The sequence below is a fragment of the Eretmochelys imbricata genome, chromosome 5 (assembly GCF_965152235.1).
Source record: "Eretmochelys imbricata isolate rEreImb1 chromosome 5, rEreImb1.hap1, whole genome shotgun sequence".
In the NCBI taxonomy this organism is placed as follows: domain Eukaryota; kingdom Metazoa; phylum Chordata; order Testudines; family Cheloniidae; genus Eretmochelys; species Eretmochelys imbricata.
In genome coordinates, this window is record NC_135576.1 from 18,054,283 (window position 1) to 18,074,350 (window position 20,068).

Below are 20,068 nucleotides of genomic sequence, written 5' to 3' on the forward strand. Positions count from 1 at the left end.
ATTTCTGGTATAAAACTTTCAGGTTTTTTTGCAGAGGGAACAACAAACATCTTTCCATTTTCCACATTTCAGTTAAAAAACAAAATTTCTATGTAAAGCAGACACTTGGAGAAAAAATCATAACAGTTTTCTACTTAAAAACAGTTTAGATTAAAACATTTTGACCAGCCCTAATAATAAACAACTAATATTGATGACAATGATAATATTTTATCATAACAATGAATAATTAATTAATTAGTGCATCCTCGAATACTTAAGGAACAGGCTGAAGAGATCTCTGAGCCATTAGATACTATCTTTGAGAACTCATGGAGGATGGGACAGATCCCAGAGTAATGGAAAAGGGCATATATAGTACCTAGCTATAAAAAGGGGAATGAGGACAACCCAGGGAATTATAGACCAATCAGTTTATTTTTGGTACCTGGAAAGAGACTGAAGCAAATAATCAGTCAGTTTGTAAGCACCTAGAAGATAATAGGGTTATAAGTTAACAGTCTACATGGATTTGTCAAGAACAAATCATGTCAAACCAACCTAATATCCTTCTTTGACAGGGTAACAAGCCTTGTCGATAGGGGGAAACAGTAGATGTGATATATCTTGATTTTAGTAAGGCTTTTGATACTGTCTCACATGATCTTCGCATAAAGAAAATATAGCCTAGCCAAACCTACCATAAGGTGGGTGCACAACCTGTTGGAAAACCATATTCAGAGAATAGTTATCAATGTTTCACAGTGAAGCTAGAAGAGCATATTAAGTAGGGCCCTGCTGGGATTTGTCCTGGGTCCAGTTTTATTCAATATCTTCATAAGTGATTTGGATTGTGGTACAGAGAGTGCACTTATAAAGTTTGCAGACAATATCAAGCTGGGAGGAGCTGCACACGCTTTGGAGGACAGAATTAGAATGTAGAATGATCTTGACAAACTGAAGAAATGGTCTGAAATAAATAGGATAAAATTCAATAAGGACAAATGCAAAGTACAACACTTAGGAAGTAATAATCAGTTGCACAAATACAAAATGGGAAATGGCTTCTTAGGAGGGAATACTGCAGAAAAGGATCTGGGGGTTAGTGTGGTTCACAAGCTAAATATGAACCAACAGTGTGACACTGTTGCCAAAAAAGTGAACATCATTCTGGGATGCATTAGTGGGAGTGTGATAAGGAAGATGCAAGAAATAATTCTTCCACTCTACTCAGCACTGATAAAGCCTCAACTGGAATACTGAGTCCAGTTCTGGACACTACACTACAAGTCCAGAGGACAGGAACAAAAATAATTAAAGGTCTAGAAAACATGACCTACAAGAAAGACTGAAAAAAAAATTAGGTTTGTTTAGTCTGGAAAATGGAAGAGTGAGGGGGGACATACGAGTCTTCAAGTACATAAAAAGTTGTTATAAAGAGAAGGGTGATACATTGTGTTCCTTATTCACTGAGGACAGGACAAGAAATAATGGACTTAAATTGCAGCAAGGGAGACTTAGGTTAGATGGGGAGGGATAGCTCAGTGGTTTGAGCATTGGCCTGCTAAACCCAGGGTTGTGAGTTCAATCCTTGAGGGGGCCATTTAGGGATCTGGGCCAAAATTGGGGATTGGTCCTGCTTTGAGTAGGGGGTTGGACTAGATGACCTTCTGAGGTCCCTTCCAACACTGAGATTCTGTGATTAGGAAAAACTTCCTATTGTAATGGTAGTTAAGCACTGAAAGAAATTACCTAGGGAGAATGTGGAATCTCTGTCATTGTAGGCTTTTAAGAACAACTTTAACACACACCTGTCAGGGAGGGTCTAGTAAGACGTAGTCCTGCCTCAGTGCCAGGGGCTGGACTAGGTGACCTGTCGAGGTCTCTTAGGGTATGTCTACACTACGGAATAAGGTCAAATTTATAGAAGTCGTATTTTTAGAAGTTGGTTTTATACATTCAAGTGTGTCTGTCCCCACAGAAAATGCTTTAAGTGCATTAAGTGCATTAACTCGGCGGAGCGCTTCCACAGTACCGAGGCAAGCGTCGACTTCCGGAGTGTTGCACTGTGGGTAGCTATCCCACAGTTCCCGCAGTCTCCGCTGCCCATTGGAATTCTGGATTGAGATCCCAAAGCCTGATGGGGCTAAAACATTGTCGCAGGTGGTTCTGGGTACATATCGTCAGGCCCCCGTTCCCTCCCTCCCTCCATGAAAGCAAGGGCAGACAATCGTTTTGCGCCTTTTTTCATGAGTTACCTGTGCAGACACCATACCACGGCGAGCATGGAGCCCGCTCAGGTAACCGTCACCTTACGTCTCCTGGGTGCTGGCAGACGTGGTACTGCATTGCTACACAGCAGCAGCAACCCCTTGCCTTGTGGCAGCAGACGGTACAGTACGACTGGTAGCCGTCATCGTCATGTCCGAGGTGCTCCTGGCCATGTCGGCCAGGAGCGCCTGGGCAGACATGGGTGCAGGAACTAAATTTGGAGTGACTTGACCAGGTCATTCTCTTTAGTCCTGCAGTCAGTCCTATTGAACCGTCTTATGGTGAGCAGGCAGGCGATACAGATTGCTAGCAGTCCTATTGCATCATCTTCTGCCGGGCAGCCATGAGATGTGGATGGCATGCAGTCCTTCTGCACCGTCTGCTGCCAGCCAAAGATGTAAAAGATAGATAGAGTGGATCAAAACAAGAAATAGACCAGATTTGTTTTGTACTCATTTGCTCCTCCCCCTCCCCCGTCTAGGGGACTCATTCCTCTAGGTCACACTGCAGTCACTCACAGAGAAGGTGCAGCGAGGTAAATCTAGCCATGTATCAATCAGAGGTCAGACTAACCTCCTTGTTCCAATAAGAACAATAACTTAGGTGCACCATTTCTTATTGGAACTCTCCGTGAAGTCCTGCCTGAAATACTCCTTGATGTAAAGCCACCCCCTTTATTGATTTTAGTTCCGTGAAGCCAACCCTGTAAGCCGTGTCGTCAGTCGCCCCTCTCTCTGTCAGAGCAACGGCAGACAATCGTTCCGCGCCTTTTTTCTGTGCGGACGCCACACCAAGGCAAGCATGGAGGCCGCTCAGCTCACTTTGGCAATTAGGAGCACATTAAACACCACACGCATTATCCAGCAGTATATGCAGCACCAGAACCTGGCAGAGCGATACCGGGCGAGGAGGCGTCGTCAGCGCAGTCACATGAGCGATCAGGACATGGACACAGATTTCTCTGAAAGCATGGGCCCTGCCAATGCATGCATCATGGTGCTAATGGGGCAGGTTCATGCTGTGGAACGCCGATTCTGGGCTCGGGAAACAAGCACAGACTGGTGGGACCGTATAGTGTTGCAGGTCTGGGACGATTCCCAGTGGCTGCGAAACTTTCGCATGCGTAAGGGCACTTTCATGGAACTTTGTGACTTGCTTTCCCCTGCCCTGAAGTGCATGAATATCCAGATGAGAGCAGCCCTCACAGTTGAGAAGCGAGTGGCGATAGCCCTGTGGAAGCTTGCAACGCCAGACAGCTACCGGTCAGTTGGGAATCAATTTGGAGTGGGCAAATCTACTGTTGGGGCTGCTGTGATGCAAGTAGCCCACGCAATCAAAGATCTGCTGATATCAAGGGTAGTGACTCTGGGAAATGTGCAGGTCATAGTGGATGGCTTTGCTGCAATGGGATTCCCTAACTGTGGTGGGGCCATAGACGGAACCCATATCCCTATCTTGGCACTGGAGCACCAAGCCGGTGAGTACATAAACCGCAAGGGGTACTTTTCAATAGTGCTGCAAGCACTGGTGGATCAAAAGGAACGTTTCACCAGCATCAACGCGGGATGGCCGGGAAAGGTACATGACGCTCGCATCTTCAGGAACTCTGGTCTGTTTGAAAAGCTGAGGAAGGGACTTTATTCTCAGACCAGAAAATAACTGTTGGGGATGTTGAAATGCCTATATGTATCCTTGGGGACTCAGCCTACCCCTTAATGCCATGGCTCATGAAGCCGTACACAGGCAGCCTGGACGGTAGTCAGGAGCTGTTCAACTACAGGCTGAGCAAGTGCAGAATGGTGGTAGAATGTGCATTTGGACGTTTAAAGGCGCACTGGTGCAGTTTACTGACTCGCTTAGACCTCAGCGAAACCAATATTCCCACTGTTATTACTGGTTGCTGTGTGCTCCACAATATCTGTGAGAGTAAGGGGGAGACGTTTATGGCAGGGTGGGAGGTTGAGGCAAATCGCCTGGTTGCTGGTTACGCACAGCCAGACACCAGGGTGGTTAGAAGAGCACAGGAGGGCGTGGTACGCATCAGAGAAGCTTTGAAAACCAGTTTCATGACTGGCCAGGCTACGGTGTGAAAGTTCTGTTTGTTTCTCCTTGATGAAACCCCCCGCCCCTTGGTTCACTCTACTTCCCTGCAAGCTAACCACTCTCCCCTCCTCCCTTAGATCACCGCTTGCAGAGGCAATAAAGTCGTTGTTGCTTCACATTCATGCATTCTTTATTCATTCATCACACAAATAGGGGGATGACTACCAAGGTAGCCCAGGAGGGGTGGTGGAGGAGGGAAGGAAAATGCCACACAACACTTTAAAAGTTTACAACTTTAAAATTTATTGAATGCCAGCCTTCTTTTTTTTGGGCAATCCTCTGTGGTGGAGTGGCTGGTTGGCCGGTGGCCCCCCCACCGCGTTCTTGGGCGTCTGGGTGTGGAGGCTATGGAACTTGGGGAGGAGGGCGGTTGGTTACACAGGGGCTGTAGTGGCAGTCTGTGCTCCAGCTGCCTTTGCTGCAGCTCAACCATACACTGGAGCATACTGGTTTGTTCCTCCAGCAGCCTCAGCATTGAATCCTGCCTCCTCTCATCACGCTGCCGCCACATTTGAGCTTCAGCCCTCTCTTCAGCCCACCACTTACTCTCTTCAGCCCGCCACCTCTCCTCCCGGTCATTTTGTGCTTTCCTGCACTCTGACATTATTTGCCTCCACGCATTCGTCTGTGCTCTGTCAGTGTGGGAGGACAGCATGAGCTCGGAGAACATTTCATCTCGAGTGCGTTCTTTTTTCTTTCTAATCTTCACTGGCCTCTGGGAAGGAGAAGATCCTGTGATCATTGAAATACATGCAGCTGGTGGAGCAAAAAAAGGGACAGCGGTATTTAAAAAGACACATTTTATAAAACAGTGGCTACAGTCTTTCAGGGTAAACCTTGCTGTTAACATTACATAAATAGCACATGTGCTTTCGTTACAAGGTCGCATTTTGCCTCCCCCCACTGCGTGGCTACCCCCTCAAACCTCCCCCCTCCCTGTGGCTAACAGCGGGGAACATTTCTGTTCAGCCGCAGGCAAACAGCAGGAACAGGCTCCTCTGAATGTCCCCTGAAGAAAAGCACCCTGTTTCAACCAGGAGACCATGAATGATATCTCACTCTCCTGAGGTAAAGAACGGATGTTGTTTGAACGCCAGCAAACATACACTGCAATGCTTTGTTGTACAATGATTCCCGAGTACACGTTACTGGCCTGGAGTGGTAAAGTGTCCTACCGTGAAGGACGCAATAAGGCTGCCCTCCCCAGAAACCTTTTGCAAAGGCTTTGGGAGTACATTCAGGAGAGCCGCGAATGCCAGGGCAAATTAATCCTTTCACATGCTTGCTTTTAAACCATGTATAGTATTTTAAAAGGTACACTCACCGGAGGTCCCTTCTCCGTCTGCTGGGTCCAGGAGGCAGCCTTGGGTGGGTTCGGGGGGTACTGGCTCCAGGTCCAGGGTGAGAAACAGTTCCTGGCTGTCAGGAAAACTGGTTTCTCTGCTTGCTTTCTGTGAGCTATCTACAACCTCATCATCATCATCATCATCTTCTTCGTCCCCAAAACCTGCTTGCGTGTTGTCTCCATCTCCATTGAAGGAGTCAAACAACATGGCTGGGGTAGTGGTGGCTGAACCCCCTAAAATGGCATGCAGCTCATCATAGAAGCGGCATGTTTGGGGCTCTGACCCGGAGCAGCTGTTCGCCCCTGTGGTTTTCTGGTAGGCTTGCCTCAGCTCCTTAAGTTTCACGCGGCACTGCTTCGGATCCCTGTTATGGCCTCTGTCCTTCATGCCCTGGGAGATTTTGACAAAGGTTTTGGCATTTCGAAAACTGGAACAGAGTTCTGATAGCACAGATTCCTCTCCCCATACAGCGATCAGATCCCGGACCTCCCGTTTGGTCCATGCTGGAGCTCTTTTGTGATTCTGGGACTCCATCATGGTCACCTCTGCTGATGAGCTCTGCATGGTCACCTGCAGCTTGCCACGCTGGCCAAACAGGAAATGAGATTCAAAATTTCGCAGTTCTTTTCCTGTCTACCTGGCCAGTACATCTGAGTTGAGAGTGCTGTCCAGAGCGGTCACAATGGAGCACTCTGGGATAGCTCCCGGAGGCCAATACCGTCAAATTGTGTCCACAGTACCCCAAATTCGACCTGGCAAGGCCAATTTAAGTGCTAATCCACTTGTCAGGGGTGGAGTACGGAAATCGATTTTAAGAGCCCTTTAAGTCGAAATAAAGGGCTTCATCGTGTGGACGGGTGCAGGTTTACATCGATTTAACGCTGCTAAATTCAACCTAAAGTCCTAGTGTAGACCAGGGCTTACAGTCCTACATTTCTATGATTCTATTATTAAAAACAAGATTTCCAAGTGTAAAATGTGATACTGAGTGCCTTTATTTTCAAATATCCTAACTGAAACACACAAAAACCCGCGCCTGGCCTGTGCCAGCTGACTCGGACTCCTGGGGCTCGGGCTGCAGAGCTGTTTAACTGTAGTGTAGATGTTCAGGTGCAGACTGGAGCTTGGGCTCTAGGACCCTGAAGGGTGGGACAGTCCCATAGCTTGGACTGAAGCCCGAACCCAAACACCTACACCACACCTACACCGCAGTCCCTTAGCCGAAGACCCGCAAGCCCTAGTCAGCTGGTACAGGCCAGCTGGGGGTGTCCACTTGCATTGTAGACATACCCTAAGTGGCCTGATTTTCAGAAGCTAAGTGCTCAGCAGTTTTGTAAAATCTGACCCCATAATGGTGTTAAGCTGACACCCAAAAATTGAGACACCCAGAATTACTAGTCACTCCTGAAAATATGGGCCATGATTTTTTTTAAATTATTTTTTTGGATTTGCTGTTATTGGCCACTGTTGGAATTACATTTGAACCGTTTTTATCTTTTGTGTGAGGGGGTGTACATTTTATTAGTAATAAAGACATATAGAATGTTGCCATCAATCTAGAAAAAAATCATAACTAAATTGCAATAGGCATAATTGTCTCTAATTATGAGTGATTGCCTCCTGTATCTCTATGTAAAGTTTGAGTATGTTGCATATCGAACTTTTTGTGTTTTGTCGACAAGTAATTTTAACATCTGCAATTATATGCCGTTTCCTGTCACTGGTAAGTAACTTTTTCACACAGTAATACTCTTTCACAGCAGAAGCGTTATTTTTGTTAAGAAAAATATTTAACACATCATTATTTCACAAACTCCAGAAATTAATATTTTTCTATTTAAAGTGACAGTAAATGAGATGGCGGTTGATGCATGTCCACGATTTATGATTACATAATGAGTTTTTATTACCTTAATTAATCATTGCTAGTAGTTATTCCTTTCATTTGCCTACTTACTGGGTTTTAAGTACAAGAGCCGTTCTCGCCAATGAGCCCTTTTTATGCTTTACAGCTTTACTGTCAATTTCCCCTCTCCAATACATTAAAAAAATGAGATTAGCCAGGTTGTTGGCATGGTAACAAATTAATGTGCTAGCCCACTGACCATACTTCATTCCAAAATGAGAGTTTTAATCTGAAGGTAGATATTGCGTCCACTCTCAGTTTGAGCAGGGCAGAAACAATTGGGAGAGAAAGTGCTATATAGGGTAGAAGGAGACACGTGCTGAATAAATTTGTTTCACACAACCTGTATCTCAAACTGCATTCCAGAATTAAATGATATGTAATAGCAGAGAGACAAAGTAAGTGATATAATCAAAGGAATGGGAAGATGTTTTAAATGAAGATCATGAAAATACATGAAATGGAGAAGAAACAGAGATACAGAAAGGCTGTTCCACATGGCAAGACAGGAGAGAAGGTGGCTGTTACATAGCGAGATTGTGGAAATCGAAATGGTGCTTGTAGAGTAGAAAAGTGAAATCCAGGAGCTACAGTTGACTGTCCATTGGGTAGGTTTAAACACAGAGGATTATGTTTAACTGCATCCTGAAATGAGCGTGAAACTAGTAGAGCTGTCTGAAGGAGGGAGGTGACGTGTCTGTGCTTTAAATCTGTGGAAATGTGGACAGGTGGTTTATTTTATTTGTTGTTCCTACAGCACCTTCACTGCTCGCAGCAATTACTCTTTGGCTAGATGGTTGCAACTCTTCCATCTGGATCAAGACTTCACTATAGTTCCCAAATCCCAATATTCTCTTCATAGGGCTGCACTTGAAGTCCACTTGGAAAATTCAGCTAGTGCAGAATGTGGTTGGTTGCTGTGCTTGCTCACTGCTGCTTCCCACAGAGAGCATGTTGCTCTGTGTTCATGGAAGGCAGGTGAGATTCCAGAGGACTGGAAAAGGGCAAATACAGTGCCAATCTATAAAAAGGGGAATAAGGACAACCCAGGGAATTGTAGACCAGTCAATTTAACTTCAGTACCCAGAAAGATAATGGAGCAAATAATTAAGCAATCAATTTGCAGACACCTAGAAGATAATAAAGTGATAAGTAACAGCATGGTTTTGTCGAGAACAAATCATGTCAAACCAACCGAATAGCTTTCTTTGACAGGGTAACAAGCCTTGAGGATGGGGGAAGCAGTAGACGTGATCTATCTTGACTTTAGTAAAGCTTTTGACACTGTCTCGCATGATGTTCTCATAAACAAACGAGGAAAATACAACCTAGATGGAGCTACCGTAAGGTGGGTGCATAATTGGTTAGAAAATTGTTCCCAAAGAGTAGTTATCAGTGGTTCACAGTCAAGTTGGAAAGGCATATTGAGTGGGATCCCACAGGGGTCAGTTCTGGGTCAAGTTCTGTTTAATATCTTTATCAATGATTTAGATAATGGCATAGAAAGTGCACTTATAAAGTTTGCAGATGATGCCAAGTTGGGAGGGGTTGCAAGTGCTTTGGAGGATAGGATTAAAATTCAAAATGATCTGGACAAACTGGAGAAGTGGTCTGAAGTAAATAGGATGAAATTCCACAAGGACAAATGCAAAGTACTCCACTAAGGAGGGAACAATCACTTGTACACATACCAAATGGGAAATGACTGCCTAGGAAGGAGTACTGTAGAGAGGGATCTGGGGGGTCATAGTGGATCACAAGCTACATATAAGTCAACAATGTAACACTGTTGCAAAAAAAGCAAACATCATTCTCCTCTTTTCTGATTAGGCCTCAGCGTATTGTGACCAGGTCTGGGCGCCACATTTCAAGAAAGATGTGGCCAAACTGGAGAAAGTCCAGAGAAGAGCAACAAAAATGATTAAAAGTCTAGAAAACATGACCTATGAGGGGAGATTGAAAAAACTGTGTTTGTTTAGTCTTGAGAAGAGAAGACTGAGAGGGGACATGGTTGCAGTTTCAAGTACATAGAAGATTGTTACAAGAGAAAAAGTGTTATCTTTAACCTCTGAGGATAGAACCAGAAGCGATGGGCTTAAACTGTAGCAAGGGCAGTTTAAGTTGGACATTAGGAAAAACTTCCTAACTGTCAGGGTGATTAAGCACTGGAATAAATTGCCTAGGGAGGTTGTGGAATCTCCATCATTGGAGATTTTTAAGAGCAGGTTAGACAAACACTTGTGAGGGATGGTCTAGATAATATTTAATCCTGCCTTGAGTGCAGGGTTCTGGAGTAGAAGACCTCTTGAGGTCTTTACTCACTGGCTGCTAGTTTTGTTCTGGTGCAAATAAACTTGCCGGTTTAATGGACAGCGGTGTAAGTGCCTTATTTGAACAATGGCGTTTCACCTCCTGGGACTCCATGGCAGCTGAGATCAGCTGTGGCATAACATTGGTTTAGCCTAATTGGGACTGAGGAAGGCATTTACAGGAAGGAATCTTGACTTCACAACTTGTTTTATCACTGAACTTTGGTTTGACAGAGCCATAGTCTGTTGATTTTCCAGCAAGCTTATCTATTTCTACTAGACTTTTCAGAAAGGAGTAGTTTAGGTCGAGTGTATTCTAGGGGGTGCTATCTACAGTATTGTCAGCCCCAAACATTCAAAAATCACGAGTGTAGTCCCCCAAACTCATGAGAGTGGCTTAAAATTCACGCTATATTTTTTAAAAGATACTAAATATTGTATAATTTTTATTTGCCTTTTGGATTTTCAGCCTTAGGGTGCACTTGTTTCTTATTTTCAAGCTACCCTCTACAATCCTGAGGTCTGAGGGCCAGAAACGTACTTTAAAACAAAACAAACGAAAGCTGGGATTCTCATGCATGAGTATGATTGTGGCAGCTGAGGCTTTAAGGGGAAAAAATTGTGAGACTCTGGCTGTACTCATGGAAGTTAGCAACACTGTATTTATAACAGTTGCTAGGCTGTTGGGGTGAGGGGAGTTCTTTGTTTTGTTAAAGTTGTTATTGTTGGTTTGCATGCAGTTGGAGCACATTGAATAAAAATCAAAATAAAATAAAATAAAATAAATAATAACAATTTGATCCTGCGAACATTTTTGTGCATGTTTAAGTTTACTCATGTGAGCAGTCCCATTGAAGTCAAGAGAATTACACATGTATGTAATTTTATGCATAAACCAAAGTGTTGGCAGGCTCAAGGCCTATATGAGGGCATATAGATTATGTGATTGGAGGGAATTAAGTTTATATTCAGTAAAACTCAACTGTACATAACATCTGGCTTTTGACTGTGTGCCATGATGGTTTAGGATGGAAGGAGCTTTCCCCTTGGGGATAGTTTGCAAATATTTTATTTTTAATTTTGTAAACACAAATTTTGTAAAAGGAACATCATATATAGTACATCAAAAAATAAATTCCACACATGTTGATGAGCTGGAACTAGTAGAGACCATAGAAAAAAGAAGTTAATCTGGCTGAGCTCTCTTGACAATGTGGCCCTAATGTTCTAATCAGGATAGTTTCCCTGCCGAACCCCAGCTGCGAACCCGCAGGCAACTTGGATGCCTGCCTATGCACCCAAAAAAGACAAGACTGTACCTGCAGATCCACACCACTATCTGCATGGCCGGTCTTCCAACATCTGGAATGAGATTACAACAAATCAATGCCGATTTACCACCTGGGGTCTCACATACATTCCGTACGCTTCTGAATGCCAACACTCCATTGCCTGAATCGCCTCTGACCTTCATACCCAGTTGTGCTGCTCTTGTTGCTGCCACGATTCTGAATGAATGGGAACCAAATTTCTGGGCTGGCAGCCCCAACCTCTTCAGTCCCTGTCTCAACACCATAACAAATGGATATGTTGTGAGGGGAGTCCTGTCACAACTGGGCCAGAGTTTCAAAAGAGCTCAGCCAGATTAATAATCTGGCCTGTTTATTTAGGTGCCTAAATGGGAACTGAGCTCTCTTGACAATGTGGCCCTATGTTCATCCGCTGCCATGGTCTCCACTGAATCTTGTGTAGTAATTTATGCCTCTGCAAAGTGGCTCAGAACTGTCATGTTTTACACTCACTTTACATAGGAGTAAATGATTACTCCAGGTGCCAAGACAGTAGAGAAATGTCCACTGTTTACAGAGTGGGAACAAATGGGACAAATTCATCCCTGATCAGACGCAAGCGACTTCATCCAGTGTATTCATATGAAACTTTAAAGGATTTTAGAATATTACTTGTTGAGATAAATGGCAAGTTAACAGGTTATTTCTATATTATAAGTATAAATACATGTTTACTATTTGCTGCTAACAACCATAAAAGTGAAATAGATTTTACTGGAGTTAGCAGAAAATGCATATTTCAAACACTACAGTATTTACTGAAAGCAATAAGGAGTGGGTAGACCCTCCAGCTCCCAACCTTGATGTGTTTCCCCTTGGAACTTTCATTACCCTACTCAAAGTTGGTGTTGATCTTACAAAATCTGTCAACTTAATAAAATTTCTATCTTATCATTCAACTAAAAACGTAGCAAAGGTTCTTGGTGCTTCCATAATGTACTTATGCAGTCTAGCATTCATTAATAGGCCTGATTAAGGCGTGTGGCATTGGTGTTGATATACAAATTAGACCAAAACTCAGAATCTCTCTTAGTATTGCAAATCAGCTGTCATTCCATTGCAACAAATGGAGTTGCACCGCTGTAAGATGTGAGTGGAGAATTTCACTTGTTGTGCATTTGTACAGCTCCTAGCACAAATCAGCCCTGTTCAGGACTGGGACTTCTAGGAAATACAGCTACCACAGAACAAATAATAAAATAATAATAGTTAATCAGCCCCAGGTGTCAAGAGCTGTCAAGACTACGGCCTTTCTTTTCCACCAGATAGTGCATGAGGAATATCATAGAGAAATTCCATGGGTCTCACAATTCCTCCACTGAGGACAATTATCCTTCAAGCATTACTACTTTTTAATGGACCCCACCATACTGAGTATCGTATTTAATAGAAAGGAGTATTTCTTCTCATGAAAATAGTCAAAAGATGTGGCCATATTTTGGACATCTCGTTAATAGCAAGGGTTCCAGAATTTGAGGATGAGGACATGCAAATAAGTTCATTGGTTGATCTAATATTCAATGCAAATTACTTTTTTTTTTTTTGCATTTTTATGAACACATCAAGCCATCCTTTATATGCCATTTAGATAACACAGTTCATGAACTGTTAACCAGCCCAGTGTAAGTTAATGTCTATAACACTGTTCACAGCACACACCAAAAAATAAAAAGAGGTTGCGGACAGCCATAGGGCTTATTGCTTCGTGGCCAATAAAGCTGAACAGTTATGAAAAAAGTAATTTCTTTAGGTGCACCATCAGTGGCAAATTTCTGATTTTAAATGATGCATTCTGTTTCTTTAAGTGGCTTATGTCAGGCTCCTGGTCTGCTTATTTTGTACTATACTACGGTGAGCCAGCTTTTTTTTTTTCTCATTGAAGTTTATAAAACATATCAAAGGTGCCTGTCTGCTACTCTGTGGGCATTTGATAGTATTTAAAATAACAACACAACAAAACCAAAACCAATAATAAATGTGCAGAGGAAAACTCCACCCCTAGCACATCCCACCAGGGGGACTTCCCCACTAAGCTTGCATCCTCCATAAACAATCACTCCCTTTGGGCCCCACACACACCTTTTGGACACTTGACCAGAAACACGGACCATTGAAAAAGTTATAACAATATGCTGGTATTCTATGAGTGGCTGTGCTTCTCCATGACAACAGTTAAGGAAGTTGTGACTGTGGTAACAGCAACCGGCCTGGGAGATTAAGCATTGGATTTCACATTAGGTCAGAAAGGAAAAAAAGGTTGTGGATGCTGGTTATGGAGTTTGCATGCTAAAACAATATGTAGCTGGAACCGCAACCGATAAGACAAACATTTAGTGTTCAACACACACAAATACTTCTGTAAATTTCACAACCTGAAACCCTGACCTGGCCATTTACTCGTTTTACTGTTTATACACCTGGTGTGTTTGACTTTTTTTTTTTTTTGAAACTCAACAGATGCTCAGATGTACCAATATTAAAACTGAAATCTGAGTTTCCATTCTGCTTTTTATTGTATTGCACTTGGGAGCAATCATCCACTAAGTAATTCATAGAAGAGTTCTTAGTTTCTGCCTTTCCCAGTCCAATAAGGGTGGTTCTTGTAGAAAATGGATTTTTAAGAGTTGCTAAAAAAATTTTGTTTGTCAGATAACTAAAGATCTCTGTGTGAGCAATGCAATTTTTATGAGTTTTTGTGATCATACATGTAAGAGAGAAGCTCTGAACATTAGCAGGACAGTAGCTCATCTAATATATGTTTGTTGCTGTTGAACTTTGTGGATTATTGCTTGCACAGAATGTTGTATTTTAAAGTGTGGTTTTACTGTCAGTTTTCTCTTTTTTTCCCCTCCCATTCATTTTATTTACACACTTCCATTTCACATTGGCCCTTTGTTTTGTAACACATCAGTTGTGCCAACTACACTGCTTCCCACCAGCCCTGAATCCCCTGTTCCACCAACCTCTCTGATTGATTCCTCTCCTTCCCCTTCAGCTATCCCAAGTTCCAGTGTCCTCCCCTCTGCTCCCCGAGATGTGGTCCCTGTTTTGGTCTCCAGTCGATTTGTCCGTCTCAGTTGGCGCCCACCTGCAGAAACTAAAGGGAATATCCTGGCATACACTGTCTATTTCTCCAGGGAAAGCATCAACAGGTAGGTGCCAATGACTAAGATGACTTAAGCAGCCCACTACTGTTATCAGGGTGATCATGGTCCTAAAGCTGCGCAAGGTTTTTAATAGTGTCTCACAAACTATTCTTGTGGTTTTGGATACAATACTTCACAATAATAGCCAGTATGAAGACTGAGATTGTCTATTGTAATTTATCTAAGTTCATATACCATGCTTAGTACCTTGATAACAGAGCACCTTTCTGGCTAGGAGGGTAGTATATTGATTGTAGCTTATGCAATCCCAACTTACTTGCAACAACTTTATCATCCTAATTTCTTGTCTAATATATGGCTAGTAGATTAGCACATTTAACTTTCATTTCCCTCTGGAGAAACAGGTTCAAATTCTGTTAAAATCACAAGTGAAAGTAAATTTGGTGAGCTTTCCTTAATTGATAAAGGAGGATAGCTCCAGCAAAAAAGCCAATGTCTAATTCAGCACTGGTGTAAAATGGAGTAACAAGAATGGGTGCAAGAGTGGTACAGGTATTAGAGGGGAGAACTGAGATGTTAACAGCAGAGTTGTGTTTTGGAGATTGCACTGTGCTATGCCTCAGTTTCATAAGTATTTATAATTGTACATTGAAAAGCTGTGCTGTAATAAAGATGTTGTGGGGGTCTTGTTTGTTGCTCACACGATTCCCTGTCTAATGTGCTCAGGGTACATGTGAAAAAGATGCTTTTAGTTTAGTTTTGTTTTTCTAATGGGCAAAATCAGCCTGAGATCTGAGAGTTAAGATGGATTTTTCCCTTCCTTCACATCATTGTCTACTAAACGTCACTTTCACCTTAACTGCACTTGTAATACACCTCAACTGTGTGATGGTTAATGGTATTCTTGTAGGAGCCAGAAAGAACACAGATTCTGAGGGTGAATTAGAATGAAACCTATATTGATTTGAGAAGTAAATGAATTTGCAATGGAATCATTGAGAACTAATATACTTGGTGCCCCAGGACCATTTTGTATAGTCATTTTCCCCAAAAACCTTTTCCCACATTTTGATCTCATTTTATGAGGTGGAGTAGCATCTGCAAAGAGAGATTTTTAGGTTTAGCCTTGGGTTTTTTTGGGAACTATGCCTTATCCACAGTGAAGTATGTGCTTAGCTATGAAGGGCCCAGTCCCATTCTCTCATTGTTTACTTGTACTCTCCTGTCTGTCTGTAACCATCTGTTATCTCTTATCTTACACTTATAGTGTAAGCCTCTTGGAGCAGGGACTGTGTGTTCTTTGTTTGTGCAGTGCTTAGCACAATGCGGTCCTGATCCATATCTAGGGCTCAGAGGCGCTACTTTAATACTACTAATAATCAATAATAATTAATACAGTCTTACCAAAGAAGAAACTCCCCTTTTGGAGATTAGCATGTGCAAAAAACTGCAGGGTTTGGCCCTTTATCTCTAGCATTATATGTTTTATTTGATGATGCTACAATAATGTCAGGATTTTTAAGAAAAATAGTGCTATGCACTGCACAGAACAAACAGAAACCTACAATTATTACAGAAATTCTTACAGCAAGAGTCAAACCATTCTCTTTAATGGAAAACTGCACCCATTTTGCTCAGCAGAATACCCTGCAAGTACACAGTGCCCACAGCACAACTTCCTGAAACATGATGTCATTTGTGGGAGCCCTGTGGAGCCTCTATAAAGGTGAAGAGGAATGATGGGCTTCTGTTGAAAATACAGCCCTAGGAGTCAGGGTTGTTGGGTTTTATTCATGGGTCTGCCACAGACTTCTCTGTGACCTTGTGTTGTGAAGATAATATATGGATAGGGCTGTCAAATGATTACAAATATAATCACAATTAATTGCACGATTAAAAAAATTGTGATTAATCACAGTTTTAATTGCACTGTTAAGAATAGAATACCAATTTAAATTAGCCATATTTTAGATGTTTTTCTACATTTTCAAATACATTCATTTCAGTTACAGCACAGAATACAAATTGTACAGTGCTCACTTTATATTATTATTTTTATTACAAATATTTGCACTGTAAAAAAGATAAAGTAATATTTTTCAATTTACGTCATACAAGAACTGTGGTGTAATCTCTTTATTGTGAAAGTGCAACTTACAAATTTAGAATTATTATTAGTAAAACCTTTAGAGTGTACAGGTGAAAGCATGAATGTGCATACAAATGTTTAGCAGATCTGGCACGTAAATACCTTGCAATGCTGGCTACAACAGTGCCATGCAAACACCTGTTCTCACTTTCAGTGACATTGTAAATAAGAAGCAGGCAGCAGTATCTCCCATAAATATAACCAAACTTTTTTTGTCTTAGCGATTGGCTGAACAAGAAGTAGGACTGAGTAGACTTGTAGACTCTTAAGTTTTATATTGTTTTGTTTTTGAGTGCAGTTAGGTAAAAATATGTATAATAAATTTAAATTGGTATTCTATTATTGTTTAACAGTGCAATTAAAACTGTGATTGATTCACTAGATTTAAAAAAATAGTCGCAATTTGTTTCACATTAATCGCTTGCATTAAATAAGATTAATTTACAGGCCTATCAATTAAAGATTCTAAGGTATTCTTAGATACTACAGAAATTGGGGATATATAAGTAACTAAGATAGCTAGAACATGCTAACCACTGTGTGAGGAGCTGACTGTTCTTAAAATCCAATTTAGATCAGTGGATGCTCAGCATGTTACACAATCAATCCATCAGTAGGGCCCCATGTCTATCATGGATTCCACGACTTTCCGCGAACTCCGTGACTTGTGCAGTGGCCAGTGTGGCTGACCCCAGGACCGCCCAAGCAGCTGGCTCCGGGTCAGCTGCTCTGGTGGCCACAGAGCCTGCCACACCATCCGTTACTGGCGCAGCTCTGCAGCCAGCCACTTTGGCATCCCCGCAGCATGCAGCGGTCCCTGGGGCAGCCAGAGCAGCTGCTGCTCCCCACAGCAGCGGCCCCCAGGCGCCTCCCTCACCTCCGATTTAGTCAGGGGTATTTATAATATAAGTCATGAGATAGGTCATGGCTGTGAATTTTTGTTTATTGCCCGTGACCTCTCCGTGACTTTTACTAAAAATACCTGTGACTAAATCGTTGCATTATCCATTAGCTATCTCAGTTTGGGCACCGAACAATTGATGCTCCCAGATAAATGGACATTCTTGAAAATATGGATGTTAACATCTGTGCTTCAATTTCCTCAACTATAAACTAGGGATAATAATACCACCCATACTGCACATGGGAACTTTCAGAACTGATGTTATAAAATGCTTTGGGATTTGAGGATGGAAGGGATGGTAACAATGCAAAGCATTATTACAATTATTTCTCATCTGCTTTAATGCCATACTGAATCAGACCAGTGGTCCATCTAGCCCAGTATCCTGTTTTCAACAATGGCCAGTAACAGCTTAACATTGAAAAGAATACTTCAGTATTTAAATATGAAATATTTATATAAAACTACTGTTATTTTTTTAAGATTCCAAGATATATCCATATCTATATCTGTATCTGTGTAGTAAGGGCCTCCAATTCCCTTACACTGGTTGAATATTTTCTTCCATTTAATTTCAGTAACACTACTCACAGAGGGTAAGGCACTATTCAATGTGAGGGTGTCAGACTCTAGCCCTAACCCAGGTATGGAAGTTGTTAACACTCCCTTGCAGAGGGTTTTCATGCTTGCAAAATTAAAAAAAAAAAAAAACTTTTTAGCAAGATGGCAGCCTCCAGCGCTTAGCTTAAAGATGCCAATTGTAATTAAAAACTTTCTTAAAAAATAAATTTCACAGTTTAGCCATGGCGAGAACTGCCTCTGGTCTTCTGAACTTTCAGCCTGTGAGGCTGAACCAAATGAATGTAGTTTTCCTTTAAGCACTTGCATAGACTACTGAGTCATTTATTGTTTATATGTTATTTTTACAGAAGAGCTATTTTTCTCCTTACAAAAATAGTGGATCTGACATTAACCTCAGGCATGCAAAGAAATTGTCAGGCAAATTACTGTAACTCGAGAGTAAGAAGCTCTTCCCAGTTTGAGAATAACAGTAATTTTGTGTGACGATTGACAGTACCAGTAATGCTAGGGATGTGTATAAGTCCATACCATCAAACTTCTTTAGAGCCAATCTTTAGTTGTACAAAGAAAAGGAGTACTTGTGGCACCTTAGAGACTAACCAAGTTAGTCTCTAAGGTGCCACAAGTACTCCTTTTCTTTTTGGAATACAGACTAACATGGCTGCTATTCTGAAACCTTCAGTTGTACAGTAACTACTGGGTGACATCCATCTCACAGGTTTGAGAAGCAGATTGAGAAATCTCCTCAGATTGTACACTTGCTAGGTTGAAGCTATTGCCTCACTGCTAATCCAGCTTTCCAGTAAGTGAATTTTAAACTTTCCCCATCAGCTTTCTTGTATTACATGCTGTTATTGGATGCCAAAGAGCCAGGCAAGTCTTTGAACTTGAGCTAATAGGAACAGTGGATTGCTGAAAACAAGCTGGACTCTTTTCAAGAATGTCTTTCCTTACCAGACACTAAAAACATCTAAAGGGGAAAGAGAGGGAGAAGTTTGTGTAGTGTGGGGCTGCAATTTGAACAAGAGGGCTCCCTGACTCAACACTTCTAAAGAGAAACCCCTTTGGAAGTGAAGCATTTATCATATACCCTCACCTTTGGTGTGTTTTTGATGGCCTGCTTTTTAATCTTCGCACTTGGGTAGGCTTGCTTCAGGGGATCAAACACTGAAATGGTTTTGCTTGCTGATAAGGAAAGCACTTACAGGTAAAGGGCAGGGTTTTTTATTCTTATAAGTATGATAAAACAAACCTAAATCTATTAGGAAATAAATAAATAAAGACCACAGAACACACCTGCATCCAAAAGAATATCTGCATGAGAAAATACTTTCGTTTAAAAGACATCATGCTTTCAAACTATCTGCTGACATATATAAAGGAAAAATAAACATGATTCAAAGGAACAGGTGACCAAAAGTAATGATAAACATCTGTTAGTGGGTGCTAATGTTTATCTTCTCCTTTAAAATATCATGAAAATATCATGTCAAACTTTTAAAAATAATGGTAAAATTTTCAACCGTGCCAGAGTCACTTGGGAGGCTAAAGCATTGTCTACATGGGAAAGCTTTGTTCAGTGTAAACTAGGTTGCAGATTTAAATGGATATTGTTATACAAGTATATTCTGGCTTTTATGGTTTAGTTTAAACTAGGGCTCTCAAGCGATTAAAAACATTAATTGTGATTAATGACATGATTGATAAAATTAATCGTGATTAATTGTGCTGTTAATAATAGAATATCATTTATTTAAATATTTTTGGATGTTTTCTCCCTTTTCAAATATATTGATTTCAATTATAACACAGAATACAAAGTGTACAGTGCTCACTTTATATTATTATTTTTACTACAAATATTTGCACTGTAAAAAACAAAAGTAATAGTATTTTTCAAATCTCCTAGTACAAGTACTGTAGTGCAATCTCTTTATCATGAACATTGAACATGTCGAATTATGTACAAAAAATAACTGATTTCAAAAATAAAACAATGTAAAACTTTAGCGCCTAGAAGTCCACTCAGTCCTACATCAGCCAATCTCTCAGAAAAACAAGTT

At 41.5% G+C, this 20,068-nt stretch overlaps 1 protein-coding gene across 1 annotated transcript in view; it reads left to right on the forward strand.

Moving 5' to 3' along the window:
- DCC (DCC netrin 1 receptor) overlaps nt 1–20,068 on the forward strand; it is a 948,458-nt gene that overhangs the window by 645,944 nt on the left and 282,446 nt on the right. The window contains exon 8 of the mRNA XM_077816218.1: nt 14,259–14,415. Within this exon, the coding sequence (XP_077672344.1) occupies nt 14,259–14,415 (157 nt within the window). The remainder of the gene's footprint in view (nt 1–14,258; nt 14,416–20,068) is intronic.